The sequence below is a fragment of the Oncorhynchus mykiss genome, chromosome 5, assembly GCF_057628025.1.
Source record: "Oncorhynchus mykiss isolate SJ-2025 chromosome 5, ASM5762802v1, whole genome shotgun sequence".
Taxonomy (NCBI): Eukaryota; Metazoa; Chordata; class Actinopteri; order Salmoniformes; family Salmonidae; genus Oncorhynchus; species Oncorhynchus mykiss.
The window spans coordinates 27,017,950-27,031,874 of NC_143026.1; the positions used below are offsets into that span (position 1 = coordinate 27,017,950).

General features: G+C 41.1%; 2 protein-coding genes across 9 annotated transcripts in view; both read right to left on the reverse strand.

The window, feature by feature from the left end:
* The window catches only part of LOC110523516 (cytospin-A), a 43,981-nt gene extending 39,281 nt beyond the window's left edge, over positions 1–4,700 (reverse strand). For 3 of the 8 annotated variants that reach the window (XM_090234334.1, XM_090234329.1, XM_090234327.1), the window contains exon 1: positions 4,329–4,673. The gene's annotated coding sequence lies outside the window, so the exon portion shown is untranslated. Of the gene's footprint in view, positions 1–4,328 lie in introns of all 8 variants that reach the window. The other 5 variants (XM_090234332.1, XM_090234330.1, XM_090234333.1 and 2 more) reach the window with 3 other exon arrangements.
* A 22-nt stretch (positions 4,701–4,722) lies between these two features.
* Positions 4,723–13,925, reverse strand: part of LOC110523515 (breakpoint cluster region protein) — a 146,584-nt gene continuing 137,381 nt past the window's right edge. The window contains exons 20-23 of the mRNA XM_036977154.2: positions 13,160–13,294; positions 9,913–10,018; positions 8,967–9,129; positions 4,723–8,884 (exon numbers count right to left, since the gene is read on the reverse strand). Of these exons, the coding sequence (XP_036833049.1) occupies positions 8,795–8,884; positions 8,967–9,129; positions 9,913–10,018; positions 13,160–13,294 (494 nt within the window). The 3' untranslated portion in view covers positions 4,723–8,794. The remainder of the gene's footprint in view (positions 8,885–8,966; positions 9,130–9,912; positions 10,019–13,159; positions 13,295–13,925) is intronic.

The window sequence follows — 13,925 nt, forward strand, 5'->3', positions numbered from 1 at the left end:
AGGTCTCAGGCCTGTAGCTAAAGTTGAAGTCTGAAGATTACATACACCTTAGCCAAATACAATTAAACTCACTTTTTCACCATTTCTGTGAGAAAAAAAATATCCTAGAAAAATTCCCTGTCTTAGGTCAGTTAGGATCACCACTTTATTTTAAGAATGTGAAATGCCAGAATAATAGATTTAATTATCTATTTCAGCTTTTATTTATTTCATCACATTCCCAGTGGGTCAAAAGTTTACATACACTCAATTAGTATTTGGTAGCATGGCCAATTTTCCTGCCTCATGATGCCATCTATTTTGTGAAGTGCACCAGTCCCTCCTGCAGCAAAGCACCCCCATAACATGCTGCTGTCACCCCCATGCTTCACGGTTGGGATGGTGTTCTTTGGCTTGCAAGCCTCCCCCTTTTTCCTCCAAACATAATGATGGTCATTATGGCCAAACAGTTATATTTTCTTTTTCATCAGACCAGAGGACATTTCTCCAAAAGGTACAATTTTTGTCCCCATGTGCAGTTGCAAACGGTAGTCTGGCTTTTTTATGGCGGTTTTGGAGCAGTGGCTTCTTCCTTGCTGAGCTGCCTTTCAGGTTGTGTCATTGTAGGACTCGTTTTACTGTGGATATAGAAACTTTTGTACTGGTTTCCTCCAGCATCTTCACAAGGTCCGTTGCTGTTGTTCTGGGATTGATTTGCACTTTTCGCACCAAAGTACGTTCATCTCTAGGAGACAGAACGCGTCTCCTTCCTGAGCGGTATGACGGCTGCGTGGTCCCATGGTGTTTATACTTGCGTACTATTGTTTGTACAGATAAACGTGGTACCTTCAGGCAAAATTGCTCCAAAGGATGAACCAGACTTGTGGAGGTCTACAATTGTTTTTCTGAGGTCTTCGCTGATTTCCCCATGATGTCAAGCAAAGAGGCACTGAGTTTGAAGGTAGGCCTTGAAATACATCCACAGGTACACCTCCAACTGACTCAAATGATGTCAATTAGCCTATGAAAAGCTTCTAAAGCCCAAGCTGCTTAAAGGCACAGTCAACTTAGTGTATGTAAACTTCTGACCCACTAGAATTGTGATACAATGAATTATAAGTGAAATAATCTGTCTGTAAACAATTGTTGGAAAAATTACTTGTGTCATGCACAAAGTAGATGTCCTAACCGACTTGCCAAAACTATAGTTTGTTAACAAGAAATTTGTGAAAAACGAGTTTCAATGATTCCAACCTAAGTGTATGTAAACTTCCGACTTCAACTGTAGCTGCCTCTTATCACAACATCACGAGGCGGTTGTACTGTAGCTGCAGCAGTAACAGTGGTCTGGGCAGGTCGACTGGGCCTTACGAGGCATGAGGAGCCTGTGTGTGCAGGCCTATAACGGTGCCCAGACAATGTGAAAAAACACTCACTTCAGTTGGCTTATGTCTGAGATGGCGACCCTCTTTTTCTTCAAGATAAGACTGATTATTCAAATTGATCAGGCTACTAGTCATCACCTAGAATCAAGCACATATTACCTGACTGACGAACAGTCTGTAAGTCCCCATTCCCAGATCAGTCTATTCATACCATAGATAAAGCTGGACTATTATAACCACTACCCTGCAATAGCACGCAAGATAGCTTTGAACATTTTTACAAAGACAGGTATAACCATAGTAACCATAACATTTCCTCTCCACAGCCCCCTTCCCTTATCTTTGAACTAGATCCGTTTGAACTGTGGACAAAGCAACTACATGTCTAGAGACACACCCAACCTAACAGACATCTGCCCACCCACATGGTTCACTGACAGAGCTGGGGCATCTAGTAAAAGGGAGTATATCCTTGTAGTGCATCATGTTCAAACAACAAGAGGCAGGATATCAACACCACCCCGAGTCAGATCGTTTTTAGAAAGGCTTACTGAGGATGCAGCCAGACTCAGAATTGGTGGCAGTTGTGAAAAGCTCATCTTTCAGGCTCCTTCTGTAGAGTGAAGTGTTATGATAAAGTATCAGTACCAGAAGAATGTAGCCGTGTCTAATTGTTTTACCAAAAAAGGAAATACATAGCCTAAGCTACAGTAAATAAACATCCTGGGCTGGCCATGGTGAGCAAAATGATATTAGTACCAGACCGTCGGGGTAGATATGTTTGCGCTGAAGATGGATCGGACAATAAGACTAGAAAATTATACCATAGCTGGAATTCTGGAGTTGAAGAGTAGAAGGAATGGGACGACAGGGTAACAACACTCAGTATGCACTAGCATAACTCAGTGTTGTGTGTAGGACATACTTTCTTCATTTGAAATGAGGGAGTAACACACACACACAGACAACAGAACACGTATAGCCAACTCAGGAAAGGGCAGTCAGATACCAGATGTGTTTCTGTTGTTTCAAGTCCATGTGTTAAAAAGCTTTACCTGTTAACTGCAACATCAAATGCAACTGTTAGTCTGAAATATAGTCTATTCTTTTAAAGCTTTCTCAATGCACTCTTAGCCTACAACTTGAATCAGTTGCCTAAGATTAAAATCTAATTTTAAAATAATATGATCACAGTGGACAGCCCAAGGGTGAGCCAGCGTCTAATGACCGAGCCTGACCTTGAGTGAACAACTGACCTGGTAAAAGTCTGAGCTTAGGCTGGTGTCTTTGGATCCCCACTGAGTCTGGCTGACTGTAATTTCCTATTGACCTAATTAAAGCCAATACTAAATCAGACCAGATAGATACTGGAGGAAGTGAGAGGGGACTATGAATGCATCGTATGGTTTGTACAAGGCCTATATAGATTGGTGCTGCTGAGGGTGGAGACCAGACAAATGTTTGACACAACCACCAGGAAACAACCCTAGAAAGCAAAGAGAGACAGAGGTTGGATGGGGGGGGTTGATATGTGGAACCGGAAGAAAAGAGAGCGGATGAATGATTGCTGACTAACAGATTGAGTATTGCTTGAGTATGACTCAGTATTTTACACAGGACAGTAACAACTGCTTGTAGGCCCTAACCCTGCTGAATTCCACAAATTAACCTTGTTCACTACGGCAGGGGTAGGATGCAGAGGTGCCAGGTTTTCAAAACACTGCTGTCTGTTTTAAGAGAGCAGCTGCACCATTATTTACAGCACCAGATGGCTCCTGACAGATCTCATATCAAGGTTTAATGGGCAGAACACTGTGTTGAGCATCACAGAAGAGGAATACATAAAGAATATTGTCACGAAAAGCCAGATCATCCACAAGGCAAGAAAAACATGATTCCAGTGTTTCCCCTATATCCATTTAGCAGTGGCGCTGATTCACTGTCCATGCTACGGTTACATAGATAGAGAACAGGCCTAGGCTACATTTGCTGCTCCACAAGAATAAAACCACACTGACTGGATAGTCTCTCTACTGCCTCAAATTCCTCATCTTGCTCCTAAAAGCGATGACCCTATAACACTGGCCCTCCTCTCTTCTCCTTTTCCCCCATAGCTTTAATAACACAAGCTGAAACCCCTTCCCCCATGTCCAGGGACCTCACGCAGGTTTGGAGGAATGTTGGGGATTTTTGGGGACATTGTGTGGCCCGGAATGTGCTGCAGGCAGCAAAAGTCAATACCAGTTGTCTGCTCAATAAACTATGCTAATTGCTTGCCAGACTGTGATTTTTACTGCACCATGTCAAATGATCCTTCATGCCAGTTACTCTTTATTAATCTCAATCTATTCCAGGGTGCAGAATGCCACTAGAAGTAGCGAACTAATAAGGCTTAGTGTGACATGTAATGATCACAACAGTCCCAATATATATGTGGTGGTTGCAGTTAAATGAGCATGACTACTCAAGAGATACATCTCCTTCACATAGTGTGAAACATCACATGAATGATAAATAAATAGTTTGACAGGTTACTGATAGTGGACACACTACCATGGCTGGCAGAACACACTACTATGATGTCAACCCTATTCTGACTTTATGCAATGTGATAGTATGGCTGCAATATAAATTGTGTCTCAATTTGGTCAAAATGAGTGGATCTTTCTTTACCCTAACCCTTCTCATCTTTGTTAGGAGGGGAGGAAAGTAACTAGCTAACGAAATTAAAAGACAACAGTAATGTTATTGTATTTTGTTATCTAGCATACTATTTAGTTACCTAGGTAGATATGTGTTGTTTCTATACATTTTAATTATCAGACACTGCTGGCTCGATGAAGTTACTGTAAGGTTAGCTAGCTACGTTAACTCGTTAGCTAGCTAGCTAGCCACCTACAATACATGCAGCTAGCTAGTTACACACAAGCAATCACAATTTGAAAAACATCTAACACATTTTACCTGGAATTCTTTGGTAGAGATAATCGAATGACTCGGATACCATCGGTTACAATATGCAGTTATTGGTCATTTCATGCACTCCATCCTCAGCGTCCCTGCCCCTTGATATTCTCCATTGACAGGACACACAGCATGAGCATTCCCGATTAATGGTTGGAATTGTAGGACGTCGCTGACAGATCCCTCTCCACGTCCTTTTTGGAATGTAGCAAATTATATGGTGGGGGCCATTACGACGAGGGTCTTAAGTGTTGTCTGATGCACATGTCGAGGAAAACATGTGATAACAATGACATATAGTGAATCTGTGATGTGGTGATATGTATGCGATCTGTAAAATCTAGTAGGGTCCAGGTCAAGATATGCTCAATTGAAGATATAAGGCATTGCCAGATTTTTTTTTACATAGATACTGATTTTATTATACATTTTGTGTACAGAGGCTGCCAATGTCTTCCAAACATGTATTTTCCTCAGACTACAGTATCCCTTTTTACAGACTCATGACATAACATGTATGTTGACCAGAAGGAAATAAATCTAAATTGAAAAACAGAAAAAAGGTCAAATGTATTTTTTTGTGGATGACCAGCAAGTACCATCATTTTAGCTTCACACAGTTAACTAGAAAATGTGGAATAAAACACACATATTCCCAAGATGTCAAAACATGGTTTCAGGTCATTTAAAATACGTTTAATAAGGGAGTGAATTATAATAAACTATTGCCAGGCTCATGTCAACTTACAAGGACTGAAAGAATGAATATTCATTCATCATACAGTATGCATACACTGAAATGCTAAAGTCGTACATAGAGTAATATATTCCATATTTTTAGACTTTAAAACATAGTACACATATTTAGAATAATCTTATGTTGACATATATGACTTCGTTATGAAAGAGGCAGGGTAAGTGACTAGCCCTGTGAAGAATCACACTGACAATCAATAACCAAGTTCTCGTTCAGTTGAAGCCTAATTACTCAACTGTTTTATTAACATGATTAATCCTAAATGTATTGATGAACATCACAATAAATAAACCTAAGAACCCAATGCCTCTAGTATGATACATACAATACATATTGTACAACCATAAGACAAGGTTAGAGAGATGACTAACCTATATAAACTCAAATAACCTTCATCTTTCCTTGCAATCTTTTCTCTCCAAACCACAGAAAATGTCCTAAAGCATCACAGTGGGCAGTCTGGAGTAAAACCAAAAGGAACTGTAAGTGCAAGCCCCTCCAAATTAGATCATGTTTTGGATTAGTGACATGTTGATACATACAGTAGTTACAGTTAGGACAGCAGATGGTTACAAACTGTTTGGCAGTTATTTGAAAAAACAAAGTACATCTTGCAAATGAACGATACACAGCATAGCATAGAGCCTTGAGAGATATTATCTATATATGAGTCATATAACATGACAGTGAATTTTGAAAGTGTCCTCCTTCTACAAGTATAGATACCACTTTGCTACTACTAATATATTTTTCCTTCAGATGAGGGTATTCAGCTCCGTAAATACAGTAGACTTCATTTTACACAGAACTGGAACAGAAAAGCTGAAAATGAGTTATTTTGCTAATGTTGACAGAGCTAAGGCAGAGTGAGGGTTATTGACTAAGCATCTGTGTGTCTGTCTCCTATGATTGCAAACATGAATTGGGCTTAGCTTGGTATCATAATATTCAGACAAGATCTCCCACACAGGCTAATAGTGCCATGAAGTGCGATACCAAACTCTACGTTCATGTATTGGTCTCAAAATAGGTGCCTTAAGGACAGGTCTGTTTTCTCAAAAGGCGAGGGAGACTACAGCACCCCAGTAAGTCTCCTTACAGCAATTCCACTGACACATTGAAATCCACGGCATACGTTCTGAATAAAAGCTGTGACGCAGAGGCACAATGGAGCAGAGCAGGTCACATTGAGCACTAATGATATAAATCAAAGAGATCTAAATGAATGGTGAATGCACTGCCTTTCTCTCTCATAACCAATGGCTTCCTCCATTGTACAGTTGTGTGTATGGGACATGTGAGGATATATTAGGACAAAATGTGTTACTAAAGTTATGACTATGGCTATTAACTGGAGCTGATTTAGTTGATATGTTAGCATATGGATAAGTCCGGATTTGAAACGTTATGTCTTAATTCTACTTTTTTTTTTTTACAGCAAATCATCCCATTATTTCATTCACTCACTCACGCATGTGTGCGCACAAATGTTGCATGTACAACCCCAAAACTGTCGGAAATGTCTCTGCTAACTTCAAAATGTCAGAGTTCTTCATGAAATCTCAGTAGTGCAGACAGTAGTACAGACTGAGTTAGTAAACACATTACTTGTTAACAATTATCCAGCCAGAATGAAATATCATATTTTAAGCTTGGTTTATCAAAACCAAAACACTTGTTGGTCACTAACATCCTGCTGCCCAATATAACAATATGTTTATGACAACACACAGATGAAAATAACTTGAATCAAACATGCCTACAGGTACTGAAATTAAAACCATTCTAATATAAATCTTCTCTTTTTTCCTTCTGAACAAAATATTCTAAGAGCATTTTCTTTTCCATGGCCCTTTGGTGGGTTACTATGAGGCAGACCAGGAGGGAGAAGAGCTTAAGGAAGGGTGTGGAGGACAGTTAATGACAGCTGTCCAGCCAACCTCACAAATATGGGTGAGAAACAGATGGGTCACTTTCATTGAAAAGAGGATAAACAAGTATTCCTTCATAACATCAACAGAATGGTCCACTTTGGCTAAGCATCCACAATTTAGCGCAACTTGTTTGAAACAGGTGAATTATTTTCATTTTCATGAGAATAACTGTCTCCACCGACACAGCTGTAGAGCGGAAACATGGTATTGTTGTAAGTTGTAGAAAGGGAACATGTTATTATTGTAAATTGTAGAGAAGAAACATGGTATTGTTGTTCTGTATACAACTAAATGTACTGTTTTGTATCCTACTTCAGTAACACATCAAGATTTCAGGGTGGGTGGTTAGGGACTAGAACACTCGAACAGATGAAGAGGGGTTGGGACATTGGCATTCAAAGATGGAGTGTTACCTTAATGATGGATACATGGCTAACATTAGGCTGGACAAAACTGCAGTTATTCCCACAACAAGGCTACATCCTGGTTACATAGGCAGCATATGATCTCCCATCACCTAAGACCTCCAGGACTCAAGTCTGTAACCTATACCACCTTCATCAAATCAAAACAAGCACATAGAAAAAAAAACATTGATTTCTGCCCCACCCCCCCATTTTTTCTTCATAAATTATAATCATAACAAATACAACAATTACAGCATTATGTACATACTGTACCTGTAAATACAATAGTTTAATTTTTTCCCAAACAACAGATCATTTTGGCAAGATCTCCTATGTTACCATGAGGACATCCCCGGACTAAGGATATGAATGCAGACAAACTCCTATGTTAGAAAATCTATTGCTTCCTGGGTATTTAAGCTGAGGACTACTTGAAACACAAAGAACACAAATAGAGGGAATTGCTTTATGGTCCAAACTGTAGGCAGTCTTATTATAACTGATAGATACTCTGTTTCTGTCAACTGTTCCTATTTCACAAATGCCTTTGTTGCAGTCTCCTCGTCTCTGCCTTTGTCCAAGGTTTGTTTACCTTGTAAACACTTTGTTGTTGTCGTGAGTGGTGGATTCCTGGGACGCACAAATAGACTGGTGATCCTGGCAGCTCTGGATGTTCCTCTTTAAAAGTCTTCAGAGAACCCAGATGTTCCTTTTCAACATAACTCTCGTAGCATTGTGGTCCTAATGTATCATGTGTAAAACATACGGCTGGAATCTCTTCAGCAGTGGATTAAGAAATAACTCAACATTTGAAAAGGCTAAACAAAACGCTGTGCAGGCCCTGCTTGTTTTTCTGCCTACAAAGCAGGAGCCAATAGCAACAAAAAAAATAAAAACCTTGGACACTCTTTTCCCCTACATGCTGATCAGACTCAAATTGAAGTGTTTCATTTAGGGTTGCAGCAGGCATGTTCAATAGTGGCATTCATTCCGTACACCGTACACAAGCTGTGGAGCTTCGACATGAGAGCGAAGAGACAGAGCGAGAAGAGGAGGATATGATGCATCAGAGAGGCACAAAGAGTCACACTGGCTATTGGGTGTGATGTATTAATGCGTTATCATCATCAGATATGTGTGGTACAACAGAGGATTGGTGTCCACCCTCTTGTTCTCAGAGGGATGGTGGCGCCCTCTGCAAGCTATGTCCAGAATCAGTGCAGAATACATCTCCTGCTGCAGTCCAGCAAAGGCCATTCTCACTCTCAGTAGCCTTCCCAAATGGACATACTGTAGACTCAGTTTGAGTCGACGTCTCTATCACAGCCTCTCTCTCCCATTGTCATCATGATGGGAACCTGTGGAACACTACACTTCGGTGGAGAAGAGGATGCTCTGACGCTTACTGTCCGGCGTGGGGATGGTCTCCAGCTGGAGGAAGTACAGCAACACCTGGACCTGGAGGGAAAGACGGACAGTTAGAGGGACCTCAATATCAAAGAAGAGGGATGGGGTGAGGGACAGAGACTATATCGCCTACCTGTGACATGACCTCCAGGGACCAGCTGTCTCCCATGCTGATAGGCTGCGTGGGGTTGGTGGGGATCTTGCTGTCCTTCTCTGCAGGCCGCAGCAGGGTGGGGCCAAACACCGTGGCCAGGTTGTGGAGGGACATCTTGTTGATGCTCTCCTTGTCAGCCACCCTGGGGAGCAGGGAGAGACAGAGGGTGAATGGTAGCTCATGGTAATACACCAAGTGAAAGGACCTAATAATCACTGTATTACTTATTCAAAGAAAGATTTTGGGATCTGCTTGTCTCTAAATGCCTGTGTTTGTCTGTACATAGCTCTATGTCTCTGGTAGCGCTATGACTGTGGTAGCTCTATGTCTGTGGTAGCGCTATGTCTGTGGTAGCGCCAAGTCTGTGGTAGCGCCAAGTCTGTGGTAGCGCCAAGTCTGTGGTAGCGCCAAGTCTGTGGTAGCGCCAAGTCTGTGGTAGCTCTATGTCTGTGGTAGCTCTATGTCTGTGGTAGCTCTATGTCTGTGGTAGCTCTATGTCTGTGGTAGCTCTATGTCTGTGGTAGCTCTATGTCTGTGGTAGCTCTATGTCTGTGGTAGCTCTATGACTGTGGTAGCTCTATGACTGTGGTAGCTCTATGACTGTGGTAGCTCTATGACTGTGGTAGCTCTATGACTGTGGTAGCTCTATGACTGTGGTAGCTCTATACTGTGGTAGCTCTATGACTGGTAGCTCTATGACTGTGGTAGCTCTATGACTGTGGTAGCGCTATGTCTGTGGTAGCACTATGTCTGTGGTAGCGCTATGACTGTGGTAGCGCTTTGTCTATGGTAGCTCTATGACTGTGGTAGCTCTATGACTGTGGTAGCTCTATGACTGTGGTAGCTCTATGACTGTGGTAGCTCTATGTCTGTGGTAGCTCTATGTCTGTGGTAGCTCTATGACTGTGTGTCTGTCTGTGTGTACCTCTTCAAGTGATCCAGAAGGAAGAGGAATGTGACCAGGTTGGGTTCTGGCAGTGACAGCAGTAGATTCAGCATGCAGCTCTCTTTGGCAACGCTGTCAGACAGGGCTGCAGACAGAGAGACAGACATTCACACATTAAACTGAGTGCTAAATTATACCATGATAATATTATACAGTGAGGGATCCCCTGCTGATTTTGTATGTTTGCCCACTGACAAAGAAATGATCTGTCTATAATTTTAATGGTAGGTTTATTTGTTGCTCAAGCAGAAGCACATTAAGGTCCTGGAGTGGCCTAACCAGTCTCCAGACCTTAATCCCATAGAAAATCTGTGGAGGGAGCTGAAGATTTGAGTTGCCAAACGTCAGCCTCGAAACCTTAATGACTTGGAGAAGATCTGCAAAGAGGAGTGGGACAAAATCCCTCCTGAGATGTGTGCAAAGCTGGTGGCCAACTACAAGAAACGTCTGACCTCTGTGATTGCCAACAAAGGTTTTGCCACCAAGTACTAAGTCATGTTTTGCAGAAGGGTCAAATACTTAGTTCCCTCATTAAAATGCAAATCAATTGATAAAATTTTTGACATGCGTTTTTCTGGATTTTTTTGTTGTTATTCTGTTCAAATAAACCTACCATTAAAATTATAGACGGATCATTTCTTTGTCAGTGGGCAAACGTACAAAATCAGCAGGGAATCAAAAAAAAAATCCCTCACTGTAGGTACAGTACCAGTCAAAAGTTTGGACACACCTACTCATTCAAGGATTTCTTTATTTGTACTATTTTCTACATTCTACATTGTATAATAGTTAAGACATCACAACTATGAAATAACTCATATTGAATCATGTAGTAAGCAAAAAAAGTTAAACGAATGTTATATTTGAGATTCTTCAAAGTAGCCACCCTTTGCCTTGACAGCTTTGCACACTCTTGGCATTCTCTCAACCAGCTTCATGAGGTAGTCACCTGGAATATTTTTCAATTAATTTGTGGAATATCTTTCCTTCTTAATGGGTTTGAGCAAATCAGTTGTGTTGTGACAAGGTAGGGGCGGTATACATAAGATATGCCTATTTGGTAAAATACTATGTCCATATTATGGCAAGAACAGCTCAAACAAGCAAAGAGAAACGACAGTCCATCATTACTTTAAGACATGAAGATCAGTCAATTCAGAAAATTTCAAGAACTTTGAAAAAATGTTGCTATAAAGAAACTGGCTCTCATGAGGACCACCATAGTAAAGGAAGACCCAGAGTTACCTCTGCTGCAGATGATAAGATCATTAAAGTTAACTGTACTTCAGATTGCAGCCCAAATAAATACTTCACAGAGTTCAAGTAACAGACATCTCAACATCAACTGTTCAGAGGAGACTGCGTGAATCAGGCCTTCATGGTCGAATTGCTGCAAAGAAACCACTGCTAAAGGACACCAATAAGAAGAAGAGACTTGCTTGGGCCAAGAAACACAAGCAATGGACATTAGACTGGTGGAAATCTGTCCTTTGGTCTGAGTCCAAATTTGAGATTTTTGGTTCCAACCTCCGCGTCTTTGTGAGACGCAGAGTAGGTGAAAGGATAATCTCCACTAGAGGTCGACCGATTAGGATTTTTCAACGCCGATACCGATTATTGGAGGACAAAAAAAAGCCAATACCGATTAATCGGATGATTTATATATATATATATATATATATATATATATATATATTTGTAAATAAATGGCAATTACAACAATACTGAATGAACAATGAACACTTTTATTTTAACTTAATATAATACATAAATCAAATCAATTTAGTCTCAAATAAATAATGAAACATGTTCAATTTGGTTTAAATAATGCAAAAACACAGTGTTGGAGAAGAAAGTAAAAGTGCAATATGTGCCATGTAAGAAAGCTAACATTTAAGTTCCTTGCTCAGAACATGAGAACATATGAAAGCTGGTGGTTCCTTATAACATGAGTCTTCAATATTCCCAGTTAAGAAGTTTTAGGTTGTAGTTATTATAGGACTATTTCTCTCTATACCATTTGTATTTCATATACTTTTGACTATTGGATGTTCTTATAGGCACTTTAGTATTGCCAGCCTAATCTCGGAGGTTGATAGGCTTGAAGTCATAAACAGTGCTGGGAATCAAGCATTGCTAAGAGCTGCTGTTTGAATGAACGCTTACGAGCCTGCTGCTGCCTACCACCGCTCAGTCAGACTGCTCTATCAAATATCAAATCATATACTTAATTATAATATAATAAACACACAGAAATACGAGCCTTTGGTCATAAATATGGTGAAATCCGGAAAGGATAATTTCGAAAACAAAACGTTTATTCTTTCAGTGAAATATGGAACCGTTAGGTATTTTATCGAACGGGTGGCAATCCTAAGTCTAAATATTGCTGTTACATTGCACAACCTCCAATGTTATGTCATAATTATGTAAAATTGTGGCAAATTAATTACGGTCTTTGTTAGGAATAAATGGCCTTTCAATAGTTCGCAACGAGCCAGGCGGCCCAAACTGTTGCATATACCCTACCCTGACTCTGCTTGCACTGAACACAAGAGCCATAATTGGTGTCCAAAAAGGCAGATTACCGATTGTTATGAAAATTTGAAATCTGGCCTAATTAATCGCCCATGCCGATTAATCGGTCGACCTCTAATCTCCACATGTGTGGTTAGCACGTGAAGCATGGAAGAGGAGGTGTAATGGTGTGGGGGTGCTTTGCTGGTGACACTGTCAGTGATTTATTTGGAATTCAAGGCACACTTAACCAGCATGGCTACCACAGCATGGCTACCACAGCATTCTGTAGCGATACACCATCCCATCTGGTTTGCGCTTAATTGGGAAATGACCCAAAACACACCTCTAGGCTATTTGACCAAGGAGAGTGATGGAGTGCCGCATCAGATTATCTGGCCTCCACAATCACCGCAGAGTGAAGGAAAAGCAGCCAACAAGGGCTCAGCATAGGTGGGAACTCCTTCAAGACTGTTGGAAAAGCATTCCTCATGAAGCTGGTTGAGAGAATGCCAAGAGTGTGCAAAGCTGTCATCAAGGCAAAAAGGGTGGCTACTTTTTGGTTACTGCATGATTCCATGTGTTATTTCATAGTTTAGATTACTCTACAATGTAGAAAATAGTAAAAATAAAGAAAAACCCTGGAATGAGTAGGTTGTGACTGGTACTGGTACAGGGCTGTTGGCCCTGTCAAAGGTCTGTGACTGACCAATGCCTCCTGCGAAGTTGGGGTACAGGTCGTCAGTGAAGAGGGGTTCTGGCAGCTCTCTGAAGTACAGCTTCAGAGTCCCGGCAATGGCGTTCACATCCATCTCACTCATCATCACAGACACGTCTTTGTTGTCTGTGGGAAAGATGGCAATGCTCAGAAAGACAGGTAGAAAGTGTAGCCATGGCAACAGCGGATGGGGTGGTAGCCAGCCTCTTATTTCTGCCATTCACAAAAACACACTGCACCTCAGATCATTGGCAGTAATACATTGGCTGAGGACGCAACATGCCCCCCAAACTAAGCTGTACATGTCATAATCAGAGAAATCACCACACAGGAGTGCACACACACAAACGTCCCTACACACGCACACAAATACACAAAATGCTAACACTAGCACACCCAAACATAGGAATTAGTAAGCCTACACAAGAAAATAAACTGGGTTAAGCACCCAAACTTGACATATGGAAAATGTACCCATGATTCCCAACAATGGAGCACCATAATCAGAAGTTGACCTAAAGGACAGAGCAGGGTAAGGCACATTGATTCTACAGTAGTCAGTCCAATAGACTAGAATTTGCAAGGGAGTGCACAGAGAGGCTAGCCTAATGGAACCGGCCTGATTGCGGCATTCATTACTGTATTTCACTTCACGTATCAAGGCTGGTTCCACCAAGCTACAGAAAGTCCACAGAGAGTATGCCATATGCTATACTGTAGCCTTTTCCCACTTCCAGGGCTTTATTAAGAGGGGGAG